This window comes from Cygnus olor, chromosome 8, assembly GCF_009769625.2.
Source record: "Cygnus olor isolate bCygOlo1 chromosome 8, bCygOlo1.pri.v2, whole genome shotgun sequence".
NCBI lineage: Eukaryota > Metazoa > Chordata > Aves > Anseriformes > Anatidae > Cygnus > Cygnus olor.
Genome location: NC_049176.1, coordinates 2953994 through 2977385, shown reverse-complemented (window position 1 = coordinate 2977385; position 23392 = coordinate 2953994). Strand labels below are relative to the sequence as shown.

The 23392-nt window shown below is 40.2% G+C and overlaps 1 protein-coding gene across 1 annotated transcript in view; it reads right to left on the bottom strand.

Annotated features, from left to right (window-relative positions):
* Positions 1–13459, bottom strand: part of PLPPR4 (phospholipid phosphatase related 4) — a 30619-nt gene extending 17160 nt beyond the window's left edge. Inside the window, exons 1-2 of the mRNA XM_040564807.1 lie at positions 13264–13459; positions 6–191 (exon numbers count right to left, since the gene is read on the bottom strand). Of these exons, the coding sequence (XP_040420741.1) occupies positions 6–191; positions 13264–13341 (264 nt within the window). The 5' untranslated portion in view covers positions 13342–13459. The remainder of the gene's footprint in view (positions 1–5; positions 192–13263) is intronic.
* Between the last annotated feature and the right edge of the window lie 9933 nt (positions 13460–23392).

Sequence of the window (23392 nt, the reverse complement as noted above, 5' to 3'; positions counted from 1 at the left end):
CTTACCGTAATTGATGGTCCAGCAAACACCAGACTAAGCAACATCAAAAAGGGAACAGCCTCTTGTGTAGGTTCAATGTATGGCATACTCAGACTCTTGTCATAGCAATTAAATCCTGAGTGAACTGGCTTGAAGACATCAGTAAGTTCAAGAAAATAAAGGCTAACAACAGAAGATGCCAATATTGGCAACTAGAAAAGAAGAAAACAACAAATTACTGTTCAGAAATTGAATAGTAATACTTTTGCAAAGACAACATTGTCTGTTAATAAATCTCTGTGATGTCTGATTTTTACACCTCAGTGTTCCTGTTATATCTGTGTTACCATCTTTAAATAACTAATTCTCTAGAGATATCACAGTATTCAGTTGATATCAAGTAACTGTTGTCTACCAAGCTAGTTAAAATACTCATTCCAACCTTCAGCCCATATAATTTAGCCCTTTCATGCATGAATCATTAATGAACAGATTTATTTTTTATTTTTTTATTTTTTTTAAGTAAGTACACAATTTCAGTCTCCCATGTGGGGCCTCACCTTTCTGCTGCTCATCCTCACCCTTTTTGGTCCTTTATCAGCCACATATATAACAGTATTTATAACCAAACCAATTTTTATTAAGTTTCAAAGTAACAGTTAATGAAAAACACTATCCAGTGCTTGCCTAGAATCTAAATATATAGTAACACAGTGTTTTGCCTTAGCACATTCATTTTGTAATTCTATCAAAAAGCAATTAACTTTGACAAGATTCAATCTGTGTAGAACCATGACGACTGTGGTTCACAGTTCTTTTATCCTCTAGCTATTTAATGATTTTAGCCATCACAATTACTTCTAGTAATTTATTAAGAGCAAAGTTAGCTCCTCTGGGGATAAATTCACCTCAGCGTACCACCAACTCCTGAAAGCACAGATTCAAGCAGTAAATCGCTGTGGAAGGAAGTCCTTCAGGACGAGTAATAGCAAAAATGCATTTTGAAGCCAATGGTTGATGAGTAGGCAGGGCAGCCCTTCCCCAGAGTGGGCAGTGAGGCATTCAGAGGGGACCAGCAGCATGTGATAGTTCTTTGCATCTTCTTAGTGAATGCCTAGTAAATGCTCAAAAAGGTTTTATGGTTGTTATTTCCTAGAGTCCTCACTTGACAAGGCAATATTGCAACCACTGCCTGCTCCTCCACTGTGATGCAATGGCTCCCTCCCTGTGTCTCTGCTGCCTATCTGCTTCCTTTTCTCCTTTACTTATATATATATATTTTTAAGATGGCTATCACGTTAACTTCTCCTCACTATTAACTGCAGCTGAAAAGCAAAAACTTGAAATGACTAAATATATTTGCTTTGACAGATAGAATCATAAAAATTAGATAAGGTTGTATTGTACCTCTTGAGAAAAAAAATACTCCCCTTTTCCATCAGGCACCTCGCGTTATAAGGAATAGGAACTGCCCTGACATAATTTCAGGCATGCTGAGATTATATTATACTTTCAATCTTCTGTATACATTTACAAAAAAAAAAAATTGTTTGATTAAAATCAGTATCATTTGTCCCATTCTATAATAAAATAAAAAGCAGAGGTAAAACTGAATAAATATTTATACTGGAAAAATTATGAATAAAAACTATAAAAAATATAAACTACATGTGGAAGAGGGACAATGGTTTCTTGCATTAACTAGTCATTTTCAGATTTTTAAACACTGGGCTTTCTAAATGTAGACTTTTTGTACATACAATATAATTTTGTGTGGTTAGGGAAGAAGGATACTATCTAAATTTTACTGAAACTTACTTCTTAATACAACTTAGGTTTTGCACGAAAAGAACACCTTTTGCTATTTTCAGAAGTGTTCTTCTAAATATACTGAAGTTAGAGATCAGAACAATTTTGCTTGCCTAGTTATCTGTGTTCAAGTTGATTCCATTGTAATCTCATCTAGTAGCGAAGATGGGATGATGTAGAAAGGGAATGGGTATTGGCACCTTAAATGAAGCTAAGTACCGTGAGCATTACAAAAAGAAGATCAGGCATCTAGCAAGTTTGTTTCAATAACTAGTTTATATGTGTATAGCTATAGTTGGACTCCAGGATCCTTGTGGGTCCCTTTCAACTTGGGATATTCTGGGATTCTATGCCATGTGCACTCACATACTATATTACACATATGTTACATATAGCATATAATAAAAACACATAAGATGTAATATATTTCAATATGTACCAAATATAATATGAATACACAATATATAAAATGACTATTATATAATATGTATTAATGTTATGTTGGAATAATTATTTAAAATGTAACTTGAGTCCTGCTTCCTACTCATTACAGGAAGAAGTCCATTTCTTTAGTTGGATACATTATTTAATTATACTTCTCACATCCTGCTGGACACAGTCCCTGTTAACTATACTACAGGCATGCACGATTAGTCACGATAATGACTGTTTCCAGTCATTATACAGATGTGTAGGGATATGAGGACTTCCTTAAGTCTTCATACTAAGGATTTATTTTATATTTTATATTTTATTTTGTGGAACTGGGTGCTGTTCTTCCCGCACTGCATGGAGACTGTAGAGTTGTTTGGGATAAGGAGCCTCCTGTCCAGAAGGCTTCTACAGCGTGTGCTACCCTGGTGTGCAGGGAGCTTGAGCAGTCTCTTCCACTCTTGCTTGGACACTGAGACTGCACAGCATTTGAGCTCATGCATATTGCGACTTCACTTCTGCACAGCGTTTAAACGTTGAGGCATTGGCAATATCTTATTAACTATTTGAAAGCCATACCTAAATGACTTAGCAATGGGCCAGGTCCTGTGAGACAAAGTATCTTATAAAAAGACATAAACCTATTCCAGTGAGCTAAATGATCAAGATAGGCACAGGGTCTATTACCCTTCTGATGTCTCTTCATCTAGGTTTCCCCAAAGGTTAATTTCCTAGGATGGGAACACAGGACAGGAAAACTCATGGAGCATCTTGCATTCAGAGTTTCATCTTCATTGTATATTTTTCCATTTCTCTAACACTGAGAACAGGAAAGCCTCTCCTGAACAACTGGCCCCTACCATAAGTCCATCTCTACTCTGGTTATGGTACTCTTAGGCAAGCAACTGTTTTAAATGGCAATATCGAACAATCACAAGTAGGTGATATACGAAGTGACTTTTTATTGTGAACCACTAAAAAAAGATGTGGACAACTTTCATTTTTTTAAAAAAATCTGCTGTATGTTAGCTGTAATGTAAGTGTTAATTACAAAAACCAAAGAATCATGAAAATTATATTTCATTATCTTACAGTTCCACTACAGGACTCCCATATTATTTCTGACTGTAATTACCCACTGTGCTAAAAGAAAAGAAATAATTCTAAAGGACCGTGAATCCCTAACATAACTGCTTACAATACTAATGAATAGGTTTATAGTCAATTTGCTATATACAGTATGTCTGATCCCACAGGACATTTCTCTTCCCATCTTTTTTAAAATACAAATATAAAATGCATCTTCAAAAGGGCCAAAGAAAAGCAAACGTTTCTAAAATCTACTAAACAGTATAAGTGGCTATTTAATATATGAATATTTATGGAGTGTTCTGCTTAAGGCAGCAGTAGTTCTGTAATTACAGACTTCAGTTCCCAACACCTTGAAAATGTCAAATATAATTAGACAGTATAATGTGTATTGTTTTAATTACAAAATGGAATAGGAATTTTCCTATTCCTAAGTAGGATAATAAACTTCCCAACCTCAGCTCACATATCCTGACTAGTAAGTCTTTATACTCTTACTTCCTTGGTTGGCTAACGGAGAAGGATCCTTGTTTACCTTGCAACTTACACCTATAAATGTAGAGTTTGACCCAAGTGGTCAAACTCCCTTTGGCCTGGAGTATTAGAATTGGGACTATAATCAGCATAGTTGCTGAAAAGGTTCAACTGAGTTGTGTTTTTTTTTAATGATTATTATTATTTTATTTTATTTTTTTACTGCTAAGAGCCTTTATTAAGACCTAAGACTTTGTTATTAATATTAATAAATGTTGTTAATATTACAAAGACTGCTGTATTGAGCTAGGAATTGTGCTTTTAAGTGCTTGCTCTGGAGTGAAAATGTTGGACCTTTAACTTTACTATTCCATAGTGTCTCTGCAGAGCCCTACATTTCTAATTCCTTCCCCTTGGAGAATTCCCAGATAATCAAAGCTTTGCTAAAAACAGGTTCCCTCTGCAAGTCTTACAGGCAAGCCAGTAGCAATCAGGTATTGATGGTTTCCTAAATGACACCATGGAAACAGTGAGGCTTAAACCAGAGAAAGGCAACAAATAAGCACTACCCCCATTCCCCACCCCCAGTTCTTTTGTACTTTGAAAGAATATGCAACTGGATACATGCATAATTAAATCTCTATGAAAATTAGTAGCTTCTACAAATTCCCTTTCTCTAAAGCTGTACACTGGTAGTTACATATCTAATTCTCACATTTGCCAGCACTTAACTAGGCAAAGAGTATCTTCAAGAGCGTTTCTTCAAACCCATGGGCTTTGTGAGAGCTTAGCCGTCGAGTATCACATACTCAAATGTCTAAACATGTTTTGTAGGATGTAGTTAGTGACCTCTCTTTGCTTTGCTAAAATGCACTATGGGTGTTATCTCTTTTCATGAACTCAAATCTAGACCCTCTCTCACTGTATTGGACTGTGTTGGTGGCTGCCAGGAGACACTCTTTGAATATCGGTTACAAAAGTGATTAGCCTAGGCTATATTTCAGTGAGGTTAACTGAGGAAAAAATGAAATGCCTCTTGTGCAGTCATAGCAAAATATTGAAGTTGCTGCTTACTGTGATGAGCAGAAGGACTTGAGTGATTTTCCTTGAGACTGGATGCAAATACAAAGGCTGTAGAATTGCCTTGTTTTACCTGCCTGTATATGATAGGCAGAAAAGAGAGAAGTATGTACATAGCTTTCAGAGGAAGCCAAGCCACAATTAACCAGATACAGATTAAAGACAGTATGACTAGCCCACCTGTCAAGAAGGATTAAGTAACACTTGATAGGATACTTGAATCTTTTACATTTGGAAATAACTTGTGGGCTTGGGCGGCCAAAGAATCATTAGATCCCTAGGCTGTTCTGCAGCTCTTCCACAGCAGACAAGGAGGTCCTGGGCACCAGAGCTGCCTCTTGGTATTTCTCTTGCCTTCTGGTAATTAGGAAATCTTTTTAAGCAATCAAGTAAGCACACAGGATTGCCTCAGAGAGACAGCTAATGAATGCCATCAGTTTCTCCTCATAAAATCAACAACAGCTAAGTGCTTGGGAAAAGGATGGTCAATTTAAAAATTAAGTTGCGTTTGCACTGCAAGGCTGTGGCATTGTGGGAGATTCTATTAAAATGTATTATAAATGTCAGTCCTTGTGCCAAAGAATTCATGGTCTAAATGACAAGGCACAACAGATGGATGAGACAAAAAAGAGGGCTGTGGTGGGTTGGAGGAGACAAGGTATTTCTATTCTTAACCAACTACTAACAGTGACTGCAGCTTTCAACCTCCATGGCTGTTGTCCTGTCATACTTTGCTGTGAGCTTTGCAAGACAGGAGGAGAAACTGGAAGGACAGGGCTCTTCTATCCTGACAGAAATGAATACTGAGGTCATGACTATGATGTCTGAATACCTTCCAGAAAAAGGTCAAGCAGAGAAAATGTTACCAGCCCAAATGCTGCCATTTTCTCTTGTTTTTTGGAACCCGTGAGTTCTTTTGCAGGGTCCTCAGCATGGCTCCTGCTCAGCTGCATCAGTGCTGTAGCTTTGCCCTCAGTGAGACTGCAGTGCTGAGCTGGGATTAAGACCAAGTACAGGTTTAACGACATTGCAGACTGGGCTATCACGAGGACTTCTGAGAGATAGTACAGAACATAGGATGGATGTAGAGCAGGGAAGTCAGGTTTGTAGATTTTGTATCGTTGGACTCGATGATCTTGAGGTCTCTTCCAACCTAGAAATCTGTGTCTGTGTCTGTGTCTGTATGTTCTAAAGTAATTCTTAAACCCTCATGCTTGCAAAAGAAAGCATTCAGGCCTTTTCAGAAGCCTAAAATTTGCATCTGTATAAAGCTGGTTTTGCTTTTCTCTCTAAACTCCAGTTTCTGCTGCTTCTTGTACCTCTGTTTGGATGCAGGCTTTATCTGGCCCAAAGCTGTAAGGAACTGGCCTTTTCTCTGAAGGATTTTTACCTAACCATTGTCTATGTTTTGTGAAAACTAATTGCAGAGACATGATGTGGTCTTTCTTCTCCCAGATTAACTCTATTGGATTTAATTTTGACTCACAGTTTAGAATCCCAGGTGCCATTGAAATCTATTATCATTACCATTGTGTAAAATTAAGTTATCCCTATTTCCAACATTGATTTTAGAATTCAATTGAATTGTTCTGTGACTGCCAATTAGAGTGTTGCTTTAGAAATACAACAGATATCTATGTATAATTCCTCAAACCTCTCAATCTTTTGCCAAATCTTAATGGAAAACCTCTCAGTACATGTAAGACCAAAAATAGAGATGATACACGAGTGATAAAATTTCTATTTTTTTCAGAAATTTCAAAGTCACACTTTGACTTTAGGTAATCCTAAAAGTGCTTCTTTCTCTCTCTGTTTTGTTTGTTTGTTTGTTTTGTTGTTGGTTTTGGATTTTTTTTAAAGCAGCAATTATTTAGAGAGAAAAAAAACAGCAATTGTTTAACAAAAATATTATCAAGCAGGAATAATCTAAAAATAATTTAAAAATATTTCAACTTAAGTATATGCGCTTAAATATAAAGCAAACACTTAGACAGAAATTTTACATCACATTAAAAATACCAGGAACCCGTTTACTGTCAATGTGACTTCAAAAATAATTGATGATTCATTACATTAATTATGATTACAGTTAATTATGATTATTAATTAATTCAATGATTAGTTATAATCAATAAGTAACTACAAACAATGAGATTAGGATATAGCACGCCCTGTTGATTATGATTCTTTTCTACTGGCTGCTGTAAAATTATGGCAAAACAAGGACAGCAGCATTTCAAAAAGTTGGCTGTTTTCAGGTCAAACTTTTACTAAATTTCAGCAAGAAGTTTCCTGAAAAAACAAACAAACAAACAAACAAATACCCCACATCTCCAGCAGACAAAGCTGTCAATCCCTGCAAACTATTACAATTTATTCTACTCTCCAAAATACAATGTTTCATATGAAAAACAAAAATTACTGTGGGTGCCAACCCTCCTCCAGTGGCTTACTTCCATGCTCTTCTGCAATGTATGAACTCTCTCCCTACAAACTGAACTTTTAAGTGAAAGGATCATCAGTAAAGATTACAATGTTTGTAACAGTTCAGCTCCTGTGTAGGTAAGGTTACACAATTTACTGCTCATTTTTAATTTTGGCTGCAGAGTAATAGATTTTTAACAATTATAGAAGAAAATCACAGAAAGGGGTACAAATATTTCTACTTCTGGAAGAGGTAATTGTTTGGAAAAATGATTCTCCTTTGATTTCTAATATGTTCAGGCCTCCTTTTACTAGTGAAGTACTAGATCAGGAGGATGATGTAGGACTGAGAAGGGAACAGGACCCTCTTCCACTATGAACTACTCAAGCTACACTGCCCAAGCAAGTAGCTGAACACAAAGGGAGATCTAACATATGGCACTGGCATTTTTTTCCCCCTCTCAGGACAACCTTAGCCCAGCCCTGGCACTTCCTTTTTTGTTACAATTTTCTGCTCATCTTCTCCTAAAAGCTAGTAGTATGCAGGCTGTACAGCTCTTCTGTAAACACGGAAGTGATGGGGAGGATATAATGTTGACAGCTTGCTCAATGAATGTTAGTTGCTTTGGACGAACAGCAGCCTCCTCAAGCCTCAGACTGGCTGTTAATATTATGGGGATGCTGGTCTAATGCAATGTGATAAAAAATTTGATGTCTATCCTCTGTGAGTCAGCCACATCGCAAGGTTAGCTCAATAAGCAGACTGTTAAGGGTATTTCTCCACCTTCCCCTCCCCTCGCACATGGTTGACTCTTTTGAGAGAAAAAGCAATATATGTGGTAAGCATTATGCTACTTCCACAGTATGGGGATCATTTGATCTTCTACAGTTTGTGTGTGAGTGTGTGTGTGTGTGTGTTTCTCCCCTAAGGCTAACTCAAGTGTAACCGAAAACCTACCTAGAGAGAAATGGGACTACATTGCTCCTCCAAGAAACAGCAGTGTAGTTTAACTCTTGCACTAGATACCAACATCCTGTTCTTAGGAAGGAAGATTTAGTTTTATAGCCCATTTTCCCTATGCACTTACTCTAATCACTGCATTCAGTCAGCATCTTCTGTCTCATACAGTCACACCTATACATGACTTGGAGGTGACAAAGTGCATAATTTAAATGTGGTGGGTTATGCATGGCTGAATAACTGAAAAAAAAAAAAAAAACCCTCCAGATGTGACTTAGAAGTAGCACAGGGCTACCTAGTGATGTGTACAAACATTTGACATTTCCAACCTAGCTCTGTCAGTAGATATTAGAAACAAATGGAAATAAAGTGTCTGGTGCTGAGACACAGTGAACATTCTTTCCATGTATTTATTTCAATGGAAGCTGATGACCTGCATTTTGCAGGCTGGAGTCCTATAGTGATAACACTTACTGCTTACTGTGCGTACTGCTCACACCACTGTTATAAGAATTCCACTGCTCATACCACTGTATATAAGAATATATAGTCTCCTTTAGGAACCAAGAAAAGTTAAGTGTTCGCTCAGATTGACAACACCATGTTCTTTTGCATTCCCACATCTGGGACACAGGATAAAGTATTAGTGCCACTAAAGTCAAAGCAGAATTCATAGTGCCTTCTACAAAATGAGGATTTAATCCAGGAATTTTTCAAGTGCGTGAGCACAGGTGAAATCTTTTTCCTTCACTAAGAATAAATGTATCTGTGCTGCATCTAAAATATGACCATTACCTTAGGAACAGAAATTAGATAACCCTGGATATTTTCCAAATTCATATTAAAATATGAGGCATTCTCTGGGCAGCATTGGAACAGGCTGCCCAGGGAAGCGGAGGATCCCCATTCCTGGAGGTATTCAAAAGATGTGTGAATGTGGCACTAAGACACCTGGATTGGTGATGGGACTCAGGAGGTCAGGTTGATGGCTGGACTTAATGATCTTGAAGGTCGTTTACAACCTAAGTGATTCTGTGATTTCTTCTGCAAGTGAATATACTTATATATTCTGAATATGCTGAAAAGAAACTGTCAGTTGACAAAGAGCAGAACTTCTTCCAGGAATACTCATTTCCAATATCTTCCAGAGGCATGTAGGCTTTTCCACCATGAAAAAGAATTTACACTTGCCTGGAGACTGAATTTTCATGCCAAGTTTTGACCTTCCCAGCTATGAAAATGAAGTTCAGATTACCTATACAGTCTACAGAACCCTAAAATATCACACCCATAATTAGGAATAAGACAGGCCAAGCGGCCTGGCAGTGCTCATTTTCATATGTCTCAGATGAGCAAGACGCACAAGGTAATCTAAAGCTATTCAGCTCTCAAGAGCATGTGCTGATCAGAGGCTCTGCTATGCAGGAGTCTTACCAGCATTTAAAAATAACCTCTAAAATATAGAGTAAATCATCAAGTTTTTATTTTATGAATCATGAAAATTGAAAACATGCTTCTTTGTTAGCCTTCGATTTTTTTGGAAGATGACCCACCCACATTTTTCTGAAGCTCCATTTCTTCCTTACAGATTTTTAGTTCCTTTTCCTTTCTATGTCTTCCGAAGCTCTATCCTGATTCTTCTTTTACTTCCTGTGTAAATGAAGAATGGCTCCAGTGATAACATTGATTTAAGACGTGCATATTGGTTTTATGTTGTGACTCTGCTGTGTTAAAATCTGTTGGTTTGAATTATTCTTAAATTAGACTGAAATCAAAATAAGGCCCACGGTATTTATTTTAAAGTTAACTGACAGTTGTCCTATGTAATTGCATTTTATCCGATCATGAAAGTTGCTGCCACCACATGCTTTCATGTATAGGAGTTATTTCCATTCATAATGTATTCCTAAGGATCTTAACAGCAGAAACACCTGTGTGTCAGAGCTCTATTTGTTTGCTGCTCTTTCTAAAGATCAGGTCCTTCTGGAGCAGAGAATTTTTTTTTATTTTTATTTTTTACTCATTCTTTATTCTCTTATGCCTGAAATACATCAGTTATTACAGATTTTTCGCTCTTTAACTGTGTTCTGTTTTCCATTTGTATAACACAAATGCTTCCCTTTCCTACCGCTTTGGAATTTCCATTTCCTCTTTGTCCCAACGTCCTTTGTTCCCATGTCTTTCCTTTTGTCTAGTATTTAAGAGAAAAAACAACCCTTTTTTATAATGTATTTTCTAAACAATTTACTTTTTCTTTACCCTAGACCTCCTAGGTCCTGATGCTAAGTGGAAGACAGCAAACTCTGATTTTCTTGTTTGAAAGTGCAAACTTGATTTCCTATGTTTATTCACTGCAATTCAGTGTGGGGAGGGACTTTCTGGTATGAACAGGACAGGCAAAATCAGAGTGTGTGGCAGAAAGGAAAAAAGACATCCATAAAAGAATTGATAGTGTTTAGAGGAGAGAGCTAAAAAGCTTGTTTCCCATCATCCATTCAATTGCCCTTCATGAAATTAAAAGGAAAGCATTAATTAAATTGGTAATTTACTTTTTTTTTTTTTCTTTTTTTTTTTTTCTGGATCATAGGAGAAACCTACCTTCTGCTTACAAAAGAAATCTCTATTTCATAGTAATGCCAGTCATCCACACTGGGCAACCCTTCTGTCCAATACACTTGGGAATTTCCACCGCCAACTAAATTCTCTTTGATTGGATCCCTTTGTATGAAGTATAACTCAATCTTTGGTTCTCCTTGAGCCAATCACTACAGAAGAATGTAAGCCATCCTGTACTTTTTCTGTTGCTGTTGAAATGCTGGTATCTGCCTGTGCTACAAAGCTCTAGGAAGGCAGTGTCGTTAGTCTGATTAGAATTAGTGGGTAAATGCTGGTGGTTGTACACAGGAAACAAAAGTTAAACGTTTAAATACCACCTGAATTGCTGTCACCCTTTCTTCAAGCAAGTGATTTGTGTACTTGCCTAAAATGTGCGAAATGGATTCAAATCTTCCTGCTGTGTGATGGGAGAGGAATGATAGCTCAGAGATTCCTAATCAATGTATCAGGTGGATTGCAGACAGCTTTTTCCCTTGACGTTGCTTTTACTTGTATTGAATACCTAAATGTTCATTGGCTCAAAAGGGGGCACAAGTCTGCAGTCCTCAATAATCAGGACTCCTGGGGGAGAAGGGCTCACACAGGTTCTAGACTCCACTCCTGTGAAGGAATAACATCAAAGTCCTAGAAGTTCCTTAGTAGCCCGTTCTCTGAACTGAGAATTCTGATTCCCTCTTGGAGCAGCTGGGTGCTGAAGAGGCTCTGCAGTGCTGATCTCCACCTCTTTTTAGATCTAGCTGTAGATGACCCACTGAAGATTTTAAGATTTTTAAGAGTCCACATCAGAGTGGAGAACTCACCTGCTTCACGTAGAGCCTGTACAAAGAGCCCGGTCTAATTTCTTCACTGCTTGCAGAATTGTTTCCATTATTCCTTGTAACAGCTACAGGGAGCTTCCAGGGGAAATGCCATACTACGAATATGGCATTAATATTATATAAGGCAACTCTTAGAGCACCAGGCACACGTTTAGTGCTGCTGCTCTGTAATTCATCCCATCTTGCTGCAGGCAAAGCCCACCAAAGAGCACAGTTCTGCCATGTTCTGCAGGATCTCTCATTGTCTCCCAGCATCAGAGTTACTCCCAGGTTGAGGCCCAGCCATCTCCTTTGCTGCTTGGATTCCCAAAGCAACAAGGATGGCATGGAGAGTGAGGAAAACTGCCTTTTCTAGGGACTTTTCCAGGCTTGACCTCTCCCTCCTATACAAAGCCAATGTAAGCTGGATGGCACAAGCGCCTTCCATCAAAGGGCTTTTCTTGAGCAGGCCTAGTTACAGTGACAGGAGTGCCTGCTGCTTCCATAGGAACAGCCTCTGCAAAGCTTTCTGCTCGGTGCTGTGTACTTCAGGTTAGCTCCCAGTCGTGTCCAGGTGCTTATGAAATATGGGGGACAGAGACACCCCACTGTTACCTAAAATCCCTTCTGAACCCAATCCCTGCTTCCTTCCAGAAGACCTCCAAAATCCTTCAAATGCACCTTCAGGTAATTCTTGTTCTATATTTTCCCCCAATGTTTATACTTCAGTATTTTTTTTTACATTAAGTACTGTGTATGTTTTCATATGTTTATTTAGCCTATCAGTTGTAATTAATTCCTACCCCATATTTTACCAATAAGTTCTTCCCATTATTACCACAGTCTCTCTCTGAGGTAAGTCACATGACACCTCACAGTGCCCCAGTCACTTCAGATGACCCCACTCACAGAGAAACACTGTGCTCAACCCCTAAAATATTTTCATCTCATTCTTAAGTTTAACCCGTATTCACTCCTGATCTAGCAGTACACATGTGGCTGTGTGCTCCACGGCAGCATCATGCCTCCAAGTGACACACCAGGCATCGAGTGCCTCTGCAACTCCACCTGCCACCAGCTGAGCAGCCATGGCAGGTTTTGCTCTCCAAGCACAAGGCGTGCAGAGAACCTCATTCCATTTTCATCACGGGCGTTTTTAGCTCCCTCAGAGGAAGCAGGAGGTGTACTGGGGGCGTAATCCAAGGGTCGACAAAAACATACCGCTGGCTGTCATTTTGAGATTATTTCTATTTTCCCGAGCAATCCTTACGAACGGGATTTTTATGCCAGCAAAGAAACGCGAGCGGCGTTCGCCTAGCAGCCCTCCTTGAAACGCGTCTCCGTGCCGAGAGAGCAGCGGAGCAGCCTCGGCATCTCTCTCCCCCCCGCCCCCGCACCTCCCGCACACAGCGTCCGCTCCCCGCTGCGGGCCCCGGGGAAGGCGAGGCAGCGCCCGGGGAGCCCGCAGCAGGCGGCGGGGGCGCCCCGCCGGGACCGCGGCATCCCCCGGCCCCGCAGCCTCCCGGAGAGCCCCGCAGCCCTCCGGGGCCCCATCCCCGCACCCGCCCGGGTCCCCGGCGCCGTCCCCGCGCGGCCGCTCACCTCCACGAAGTAGAAGCAGGGCAGGAGGGTGACGCTGTCCTTGGTCACTTTGCCCTTCGGCCGCTCCTTGGCGGACATGGTGCCGGGCTGCGGGCGGCGGCCCCGCGGCAGCGCTCCCCCGGCCGCCGGCAGCCGCGGGTCTCCTCCGCCCGATCCGCGTCCCCTGCGCCGGGCTGACGTCAGGGGGCGGCGGGGGGCGGTGGCATTAACTCCTTCGGGACGGGGCGGCCGGGGGCGGCACAGCGGCCGGGGAGGGGATGGGGTGGGATGGGATGGGATGGGATGGGATGGGATGGGATGGGATGGGTGGGGTGGGATGGGATGAGATGGGATGGGATGAGATGGGATGGGATGAGATGGGATGGGATGGGATGGATGGGATGGGATGGGGTGGGATGGGATGGGATGGGATGGGATGGGATGGGATGGGATGGGATGGATGGGATGGGATGGGGTGGGATGGGATGGGATGGGATGGGATGGGATGGGATGGGATGGGATGGGATGGGATGGGGTGCGGTGGGGTGTGATGGGATGGGATGGGGTGGGATGGGGTGTGATGGGATGGGATGGATTGGATGGGATGGATGGGATGGGACGGGGTGGGATGGGGTGGGATGGGATGGGATGGGATGGGATGGGATGGCGTGGGGATGGGATGAGATGGGATGGGATGGGATGGGATGGGATGGGATGGGATGGGATGGGATGGATATGATGGGATGGGATGGATATGATGGGATGGGAAGAGAAAGGTGCCACAGAGCAAGGAAAGCTCTGGCTGCAGCCAGTAAGTGATCAGCAGCTGTGTGTATGCAGGCTGAAACACCTGCACAGCATCCCAGCAGGTGTGGGGTGTGCAGGGTTGGTCCAAGGGGAGTCTGGGGCTTTTGCCTTGTTTCTGGGAAATCTTTCACCTGAAACAGATGAGTAGAATGGCCCTGGGAGCAGTGGTCCTTGGATGGTCAATATTACAGGGTGGATGTCCTCTGCATGAGCTCAGTCTGCTAACAGCAGCTCACCTGGCCTCAGCACTCATCAGGGAGTAGTGGGGCCAGGTCTGAGGGCAGAACCGAGCTCATCAGCCTTGTGCATGTCCCCTCAGGAACTGGAGCCTGGGATTTCTCTAATCCGTGGAGTGTCTGGTGCAATTGCTGCTACAACCTTAAAGAGAAAGGAATTAACCTGAACAATTGTTTCCATGGTGAAATGTGTTATTTCGGGATCCTATTTGTGGATCAAAGCTTACAGCCTTTTCTCAGGGAAGTTCCTGTTGATGTCAACGGGAAGTATCCTTGATAAGGCCTGCAGGCCTTCTGTGGATGGGGTAGTGTTGTCATTCCTTTATAGCACATCAATAATGTCTGCAAAGGTTGTCTTGTACCTGTAAGCTTAGCCCTGGTTTGTGGCATTTAGCTTTACCATTCAAGGAAAGAAGCATGAACTGAGTTGTCACAGTTTATTTCCTGTCTTTCTTGCTTTTGGGGAGTATGGGAAACAACTCGCTATTCTTGTTCAGTCTCCAGATGGTCACTGGTATTTGGGATGCTGTGGCCAGCGGGCTATGGCAATGGAGATGAAGATTCCCATCAGTCCCTTGTCTTTTCCAGCTGTTTTCTCATTTATACACAAAGGGTTTGTCAAGTCCATGCTCTGCACTAAGCAGACAAGCAAAGTCTCATAACAAGATGTTAAAAGCAAAAATATACTTGTCAGTCTCCATGCCTACAGGCAGGTGTGGAAGGGAAATCTGCAGCCTGACTCCAGATCATTGAAAAAGACTTTTCAGAGCTCCAGCAGGTTGCTAGTGTTTCCATACCAACACGTGGTCTAGTCCTAACCCTGTCAGGAAGGATTTCTGCGGCTTCTGCTAACTTGGGGGGACAGGGGCTCACTGGTACCCTGGGAACAGGGGGCAGTGCAGGGGGGCTCCAGGCAGCAGGGGTAGACACGAGGGTTGCTGGGAGTGGAGGAGCTGTGAGCAGAGGAGGTCTGTACTTGGCTGTCAGAGCCAAATTCCAGGAAATGATTTGGGGCAGTGGGTGGGTGTCTGCTTGTGGTTCCTACCCACCAATGGTCTAGCCATTAGGCGAAAAAAAAAAAAAAAAAAAAAAAAAAAAAAAAAAAAAAACTCCCTTTTTGTTAACCTTGCTTTTGGGTTACTCCAAGTAAAAGGGCAAAAGTTGAGGAGCTGTAGCAAGATTTTGCTACTGCCAAATTATTTCCCAGTTGTTATGGGAATAGGGGTTAATAAGTGATAGCCATTTAGAGTTGCATTTACTGTATCAGCCTCTCTTGTTCTGAAGTCATGAGTCTGGCTTGGAAATCATGAACACAAACCATTAAAAATGACTGAAGAGTGCTTTGCTTACCTCCACTTCACACACAGATTGCTTCACTCTGGAACAGAGTAAGAGGGTTAGGGTGCTTCGTGGGTAGAATGAACTGAGAAACTCACATGGTGATTTAACTTCAGAAGCTGATAGAAAGCTGTTATTAATTATGTTATTATTGTAGTGTCTAAAAGCCAATTTAGATTTTAACTGTGAGTCAGGTACAGTAAAACACAGGGCAGTAGCCAACCCGTATTCTACAAATTTTTACTAGAAATATGTGTGTGGTGGGAAGGATGCTATGCAAGCTGTGTGAATGCTGTAAGGGCAGGAAGAGTTGTGTTGATTCTCTGGTTTTGTTTCTCACAATTTTGTGAATGTACTGGTAGAGACAGTTAGGAGAGGGCTTGTATATTATTTGGCTGAAGTGAAGCAATTGTAGGAAAAAATGCACGTGTGTTCCTAAAGAGGGTAGCTGTGTGGTGGGGGCAAGGAAAACATAGTCAGCATGGGACAAGGATAAGCCATTGTGTAAATGGCCATCTCATCTATATGGTCTCCTAAACGAAAATGTGTTGGTGGTAAAAGATTCAGAAAATGACTCCTGTCCATTTTAATCAGGATAGTCTTACAAGAAAGTGTGGTGATGCATGACTTATGAATATTATCTATGTGCAGGGTAGTATCTGCAGTAATGCTGACAGCTCTTTTTAACCAACTTCAAGCGATCTCTGTAACAGGAAAGTGTCATGGAAATATGTTAGCATAAAACATAAAGCTGTTTCTGCTTTGCTTCAGCAAAACCAATTGAGTTTATGGAAAAATTTAAAGTACCAAAAAAGTCAGGGAACTAGATGATAAAACTCATAGATCTAGAGCATAGGCTTCTTCTGACTCATCTGGAATAAGATTTTAGGAAGAGAGCTTTATACTTGCTTTGACAAAAAGAAAACTTGGCTACTGGTGCATGCCCCTGGTGATTTCAGGTGGATTTTTAATAGCTCACCTTGATGCAAAACCTTGTCCTTGCTAAAGAAGTGTTGATGGAGCTTCTTCAAGTGAAGAAAGAGACCTTAGTTCCTTCCACCTCTCAGGCAGAGAGCAGTTGCCACAGTTATTAGAAACATGATTTGAAATGATTTTCCAGCTTAACCTAGTGTGTTGGCAAAGATACGCTGTATAGAAGTAGACTGCAGGTCCTTACCTCTTTATCCAGGTGCTCTCTTCCCTCTGGAGCAAAGTCTGCCTGTATTCCCATGCTTTGGTAAGTGCTGGACACAGGCAATGACTGTGGTTTTGCTGCTTCCATGGGAACAGAAAGCACAATACATAAACAGAGACCTGTGCTATATCACTGGATAAACCCCCTTGCAAAAGCAGGATGAAACAATTTGGGGAAGGATTAGAACTGGCTGAGAGCCAGCAGGTCCGTGGCTGCACAGCCCCACTGGCCAGACAACAGCATGGGGTGCTCTGTAGCACCAAGTACAGCCAGAGGCTGCAGCGGCAGCAGCAGTTGCAGTTACTGTTGCTTGATAGCCCCAGGAAACCTGTTTTCCCCTGGCTGCCATACAATTTCCCAACACAAAGGCCATTTCTGGGGCTGTGTGCATGGACCAGGATTAACTCTTTCTTACTATATGGATAGATTACATGGTTTTGTTTTGTTTTGCCCAGTGAGCATGGAATAGATGATGTGAGCTCATCACATTAAAACAGTAATCCTCTTCTGGAGAAAGAGTGGCATATGGGAACTGGGCTCTGCTCTGAGAAGCTGACAGATGATTTTTGTTCTGCTTTGCATGCCATATCAGAATTCAGAAATGCACCTGTGTGTGTGTGTGTGTATGTGTATTTCCAGTCCCTCAGGAAAATGTCTGGTTGGGGGAATTTGCTGTGTGTACTGAATTCACATATTACTCCATAAGTAAATCTTCCCTGTGCCAGGGAGAGAACATATTGCTTATTTTACAGTCATTCATTTAAATGATTGTTGTGGTCGTGACAGATAATTTTTTAAAAATACTTCATCAACCTGCTTTCTAACCTTTGGTGCAACTGCATTAATACAGTCTGTTACTTGGAAGAAACAAAGTGGTGGCTCCCAGAACAAGATCCATGTGAGACAAAAAAGCAACATCTTTTCTAGCATCCTAACAAGGTATCCTACATATACACCTGGTAAATGTGATGGAAAGGAAAAATGGTAGGAGGATATAACAGAGGTGGGTATCTGAATGATAACAAGGGCATTCCTTTAATTATTAGCATTTTGCACTACCTTTTAGCAAGTGCAAGATTATTCTTTCCTTATTTTTTTTTTTTCATAATAGGGGAAAGTTTTCCTCTTTGACCCATCTGTAGCTCCGATGTGTGCAGCACAGAGCAGTCTTGGATAGATGGCATGTGACAGCACTGGGAGATCCGTAGTGGAACAACTTCAAAACATACAAAAGATCCACAGTGCAGATGGGAGAGTTAAATTCTACTTTGATTTATAATTGCATCAAGCAATTGTTTCTCTACCAAGCCTAATAATCTCCTGTTGCTGTAAAGCTCTGTTTTCTAAAGTCTTTTCTTTGACTACTAGATATAGGTCACAGCTCTGAAGTAGAAGATGACTCTGAAGGATTTCTGTCTTCTGTGCTGCCTTTTACACTGCGGTGTTTGGTCTAGAAAATGAATTTTCTATATTTTGCATGAGTCATGCTAGGATCATTTTTCTGAATCTACCACTTTAAATACCACCTATGAACACATCTATATAGCATTTTGCATACATAAGTGCCTGTGCTTTCTGGCCTTGGGCCAGTTTTGGTTTAGAAGCTGTTTGGCTATGGAAAATAATACTGAACTGTGGTTTGTATGAACTGCTTCCCCTTTTGTCAGATTTAGCAGCGGGCTGAGCAGTTATGTGGCTTTTAGTGAAGCTGCCTTCTGGCTGGCTGTTGCGGAATATGGGAAAATGAGTTTATGTACAACATGTCCAATATGCTTTTATTCTAATGTTGACCATAGCATATCCTTGGTTACCTGTGTATATCTGGCTTTAAGATCTTGGTTATAGGCCCTGAAATTATGAAAAAGACAGAATGTGAAAATCCCTGCCTGCTTCTGGGGTACCAGGGGTTCTTAAAAGCAATTTTGTTTATATATCAATAAACCACAAATCTCTATTTTTATGCAGTGACCTTCTGCCACAGATATTTTGCTTGACCCTGGGTAAGTTGCTTATAATCAGCTAATTAAACATCAGCCATTTGGTGCATGAGCTGAGGCAGAGGTCATGTGGGAGACTGCAACGATGCAATTAACAATAGTGCCCACTGGTCTAAATGGAAATGCAGAGGTCCCAGCAGCAATCCTTGTTGTCCTACAGATGTATGAAATAGCATGTCAGTAAGGTGCTGATATACATTTGACATTTTGAGGATTACTGCTACCATAATCCAGCCTGTCCTGACCACTGCATATATTTGTACGTAACCTTAGTTTTGCCATTTCCTGTCATGTTTTTCCAACTTAAGTAGCATCCTTCTCAAAAATGTTTTTCTTGAAGTAGTATGCATAAACACAACATTACAGTAGATGTTAATGAAAAATGTATGCTTCAAATTCTGTGAACAAGATGCATGTGTGCCTTGGAGAAGAAAATGTAGCAAGTGAATGGTAAAAACAAGATTGTGACTTATTCATAGGAGGTAACAGGAAAAGTGTCTAGAACACTGAAATATTTATTTCCAGAGTGTTCTTAGGTGTTCCAAGTTCACAAGAGACAAGAATATTTGATTTTTGCAATATCGAAGTCCAATGTTAATTTTCCTATGAGAACATCATTTATTTTGAAAGGCTGTAATTAAAGTGCTGTTGGTTGTCAAGGGCGTAAATCAGGTGGCCTCAGCACTGAAGAAAACTCCATTCCTCCACCATTAAATACTCATTTTCACTGTTAGTTATTAAACTCAAGTCATAAAAATCTATCCTACATGTATGCATGCTATAAATATGTTTTTATATACATATGAGGTCTTAAGGCTTAGATGCAAAGTGATAATTGAATGAAAGTGTGTCAGCTAAAAATGGCTGCAATTTCACAGTAGCACTCAGTATGTATTAACATTAACTATTGATACTATATAGAACCAGAAGACTCTACCAGAGAAATAATAAAGGAAAACCATGAAATGCACCTTGTCTTTTTAATTTGTGTAACATTTTCCATGAAAATATTCTACAACATCAATCTGCAGAAAAACTCATTATCAATAAATGTTATGCAGAAATAGCACTGCACAAGAATCAGTCTATCATGTTATACAGCAGAAAGTGAAAAACTTGCTCTATGAATAAGTTGAGTAGAAATTGCTAGATTATAAAAACTAGTTGAATATTCAGGGAGAGAACATTCTTTATAAAGTGAACACTTGGGCAAAAATAAAAGCCTGTACCATCATTCTGTATCTTGGTAATGTAATGTGAGACTGAAGAGCTGTCAGGTGGCTTTCAGCCCCATTGTGGCTATGCTTAGACAGGTGCTGAAATCAACCATCACTAAATTACACGTGGAAGTTTGTTAACATCAGGGGAATGTAGACACGAGTAGTCAACAGGTGTTCACCATAGAAAAGGGAATGTAATTGAGTAATTATTCATTGTAATGTATAAAGATGTAACTATACATTTTGCATTATTATTAGTGAAAATAACTGAGGATTTTGCACTTGATGTTACAAAATTATGTCTACCAGTAGTGCTGGCAGAGCAGAGTTATGCTGAATAGGCATGCTTCTTAGACATACCCTGGTACTCTGGATAGTTTTGAGCACAGAACATAAAGTGACAGTGGCAGGAAAACCAAACTGTTGCTGGATCACCAAACTGTTAAAGCTATAGTGGTCAATCTTTTTCCAATGACAAGAGAAGTTGCAAATTGTAATCCTCTTGTGGTTTGATGGAGTCTACTGAATATACGTTCTATCTTCTGTCTGCACACATTCAGGAGCTGCAGTGCTGCCCAGGAGCATGCATTTAGGACACCGATGGAGATCAGTACTACTTCCCGTGTGCAGTAGGTGCAGTCTTACAGACCACAATTGTGCACACAGTTATTTGTGTGTTCTAGTTTCTATCCATTACCAATGAATACAGGTCTAATGCAGCCAGTTAAATATTCTCTTTACATCCAAGAATTTTGCTCTGTGTGACAAGTTCATTGTCTGTAGAAACTTCTGGACTTCTGAAAGAAGTACGTTGCTGGCGTTCAGAGCACAAATCCTGAGTAGAAGTGTTACACACTTGTACCTGCTGTTCCAAATAACATAAACCCATTTTTTCTGCCAGTTTGATTTTTCTAATACAGCTGCTCCTCCCTTTGAAACTGAAAGGAATGTTTTTCAAGATATAGCTATGGTTGCCTGCTATGTCATTGACTACTGATATTTTGGTATCTGAAATGATATAATTATGCTCTTTTTTCTTTTTTTTTCCCTATTATTCATATTAGTTATTACTCTATTATTTCAAAGATTTTAGGTAAAAAGCAACAAATAAGGCCTTAAATAAAAGGGGAGTTGCATATAGTTACCAAAATATCACTGGGTAGTTAGAAATTATTTTCTACTACTGTTTTAATAAAAATAGTATTTTACATTTGTAGAGGACACAAAATGGAGTGGTTGATATGCATTCAAAATTATTCAAGTTCAAACGGAGTTCAAATTTGGCTTTGGGATTTTCTTGAAGTCAAAATGCCCTTTTGTTTACCTGAACACGCCCCACTCCCCTCTGTGGGCAGACTAATATCAAGCTTTGCTCTCTATTTCCACATATAAACTTGCCCTTGTAGAATTATGCTTATGCAGGGAAGCACACAAGCACATACCATATATACAGTTTATTCTTACCCCAAATGTGATTACAGTGGAAATACTGCATAGCTACAATAATTGTTGAATAGGTTGAAAATGTTGAATTGCACAATAGTTGAAATTCTCTGCAATATAGCAATTACTCTCAGCCTACTGAAGTCAACTGGAAGTGAAAGGCTTTAGCAGCAACTACGCTGAGATTGCTTTCCATCTTAGTTGAGCAGAGAACTCTGATGCTTCATGTTCAGTATCAGGATTATTATGATTATTCATTTAAACTATTGATTAACTTATCATGGAAATAAACACCTCATAATTTATTATATTTAACCATAAAATATTCCTATTTTGTTACTGAGGAAATGAAATATGAAAGACTGACCTTTACAAGACCTTAACTTTGCTGAAATAGCTCATTTTATTGGACATACCTGGCCTAGTTAGGCTGGTAAGAGCTCAATATGGATTCACTGATCTTGACAGAAAAATTCTCTTTATGGCTTCTTATTTGGAGAATAGGAATACAGTATTTTAGTTATGAGACTTACTTTGTGCCAGTACAAAATACAACTGTCTTTAAGGCTCCTGAAGGAAAAAAGTCCTATTTTCCTCAACATAGTTACACAATCAGATTTTGTAAGCTGTGCCATGGTAACTTGTCTGAAGTGAAACTGACCTGATAACTTCTGAGTGTTGCCAGTGTCTTACACCACTGTACCAAACTTCCATTTCTTCCTGTGCCAAAAGCTAATAAAACACAGACCAAATGAATTAGCTTAATAACTGAAGGGAAATTATCATAAGTAATGATGACAATAATAATGAGAAGATATCCGTCATGTAAGGTGGTGACTTGCCTTGGTGCAATTCTTCATTTTCTCTGGCTGGAATATCCTGAACACATTCAAACCATTATGACTTTTTCACTGAGATTTAGAGATTGTAATAATTAGGTGTAACACACAAAAAATTGAGATGCTTGTTTGTTACTTGAGTGTTGTAGGCCATATTCTGCTTACAGGTGTGCCTGTACGATATGTGCTTGAGAGTTAAATAGGTGGCATTTTCTATGATTGTACTCATTCAATAACTTGTTTTTAAAAATACATTCAAATACTTAGTTCCTCCAAGTAAATAGACTGTTTTGATAAATAGATGTTTTTGTACATGCTTGGGAGCATTGCATATTAGGATGTATAATTTCTAAGTTGTCAATTCTGCATCTAAATTCAGTCTGTCCTTTAGTACATATCTACAAAAATCTGCTGATTTTTCAGATAGCATTTGGGAGTAGGCAGTTATTGCTGATGGTCCCAGATCCAGTCCCCAGTGACCTGTCCTGTGACAGCTCATTAGGTTTGTGAAAGATATGATGATTTTGCAACAGGGCAAAGCAGAAGTTGAGGCTGTGTATCTGCTTGAACTGTGTGCAGTTCACAGCATGGCAGCAAGTTCTTGTTCTATATAGCTGCTCCAGTAAACACCAATGGTAGGGTAAAAAGAAATGAAGAGCAGAGAGTTAGACATATCTGGTGACTTAATGAATGCTTTTAGCTTCACATTCATCCATTTAGCACCAAGCTTTTCCTGGGTGGTTGTTCCCGAATTTGACACAGTCTAGAAAGAAAATGGCTACATATAAAATCTGGGAAGATTATGGCTGAAAGTGTTATCTCATGTAAGGTGAAGTAGCCTGAAGTGCACCTCTACTTTGTTGCCTGCAGCAGTTCCCTGTGGAAGCATTCAGCAGCGCCAAATACTTGAGGTGACCAAAAAGCCGTAGATTCTGCAGACTTATGCCTGCTCCTCTGTCTTGGGGACTGGTCAGTGGAGAGATCTCCTGCTGGCAATATGTCTCTGCAGTTGTCCCTCCACCTACTGACATGTTTCCAGACAGAAGCCTGACATCTTTATGGCTTCTGTATGATC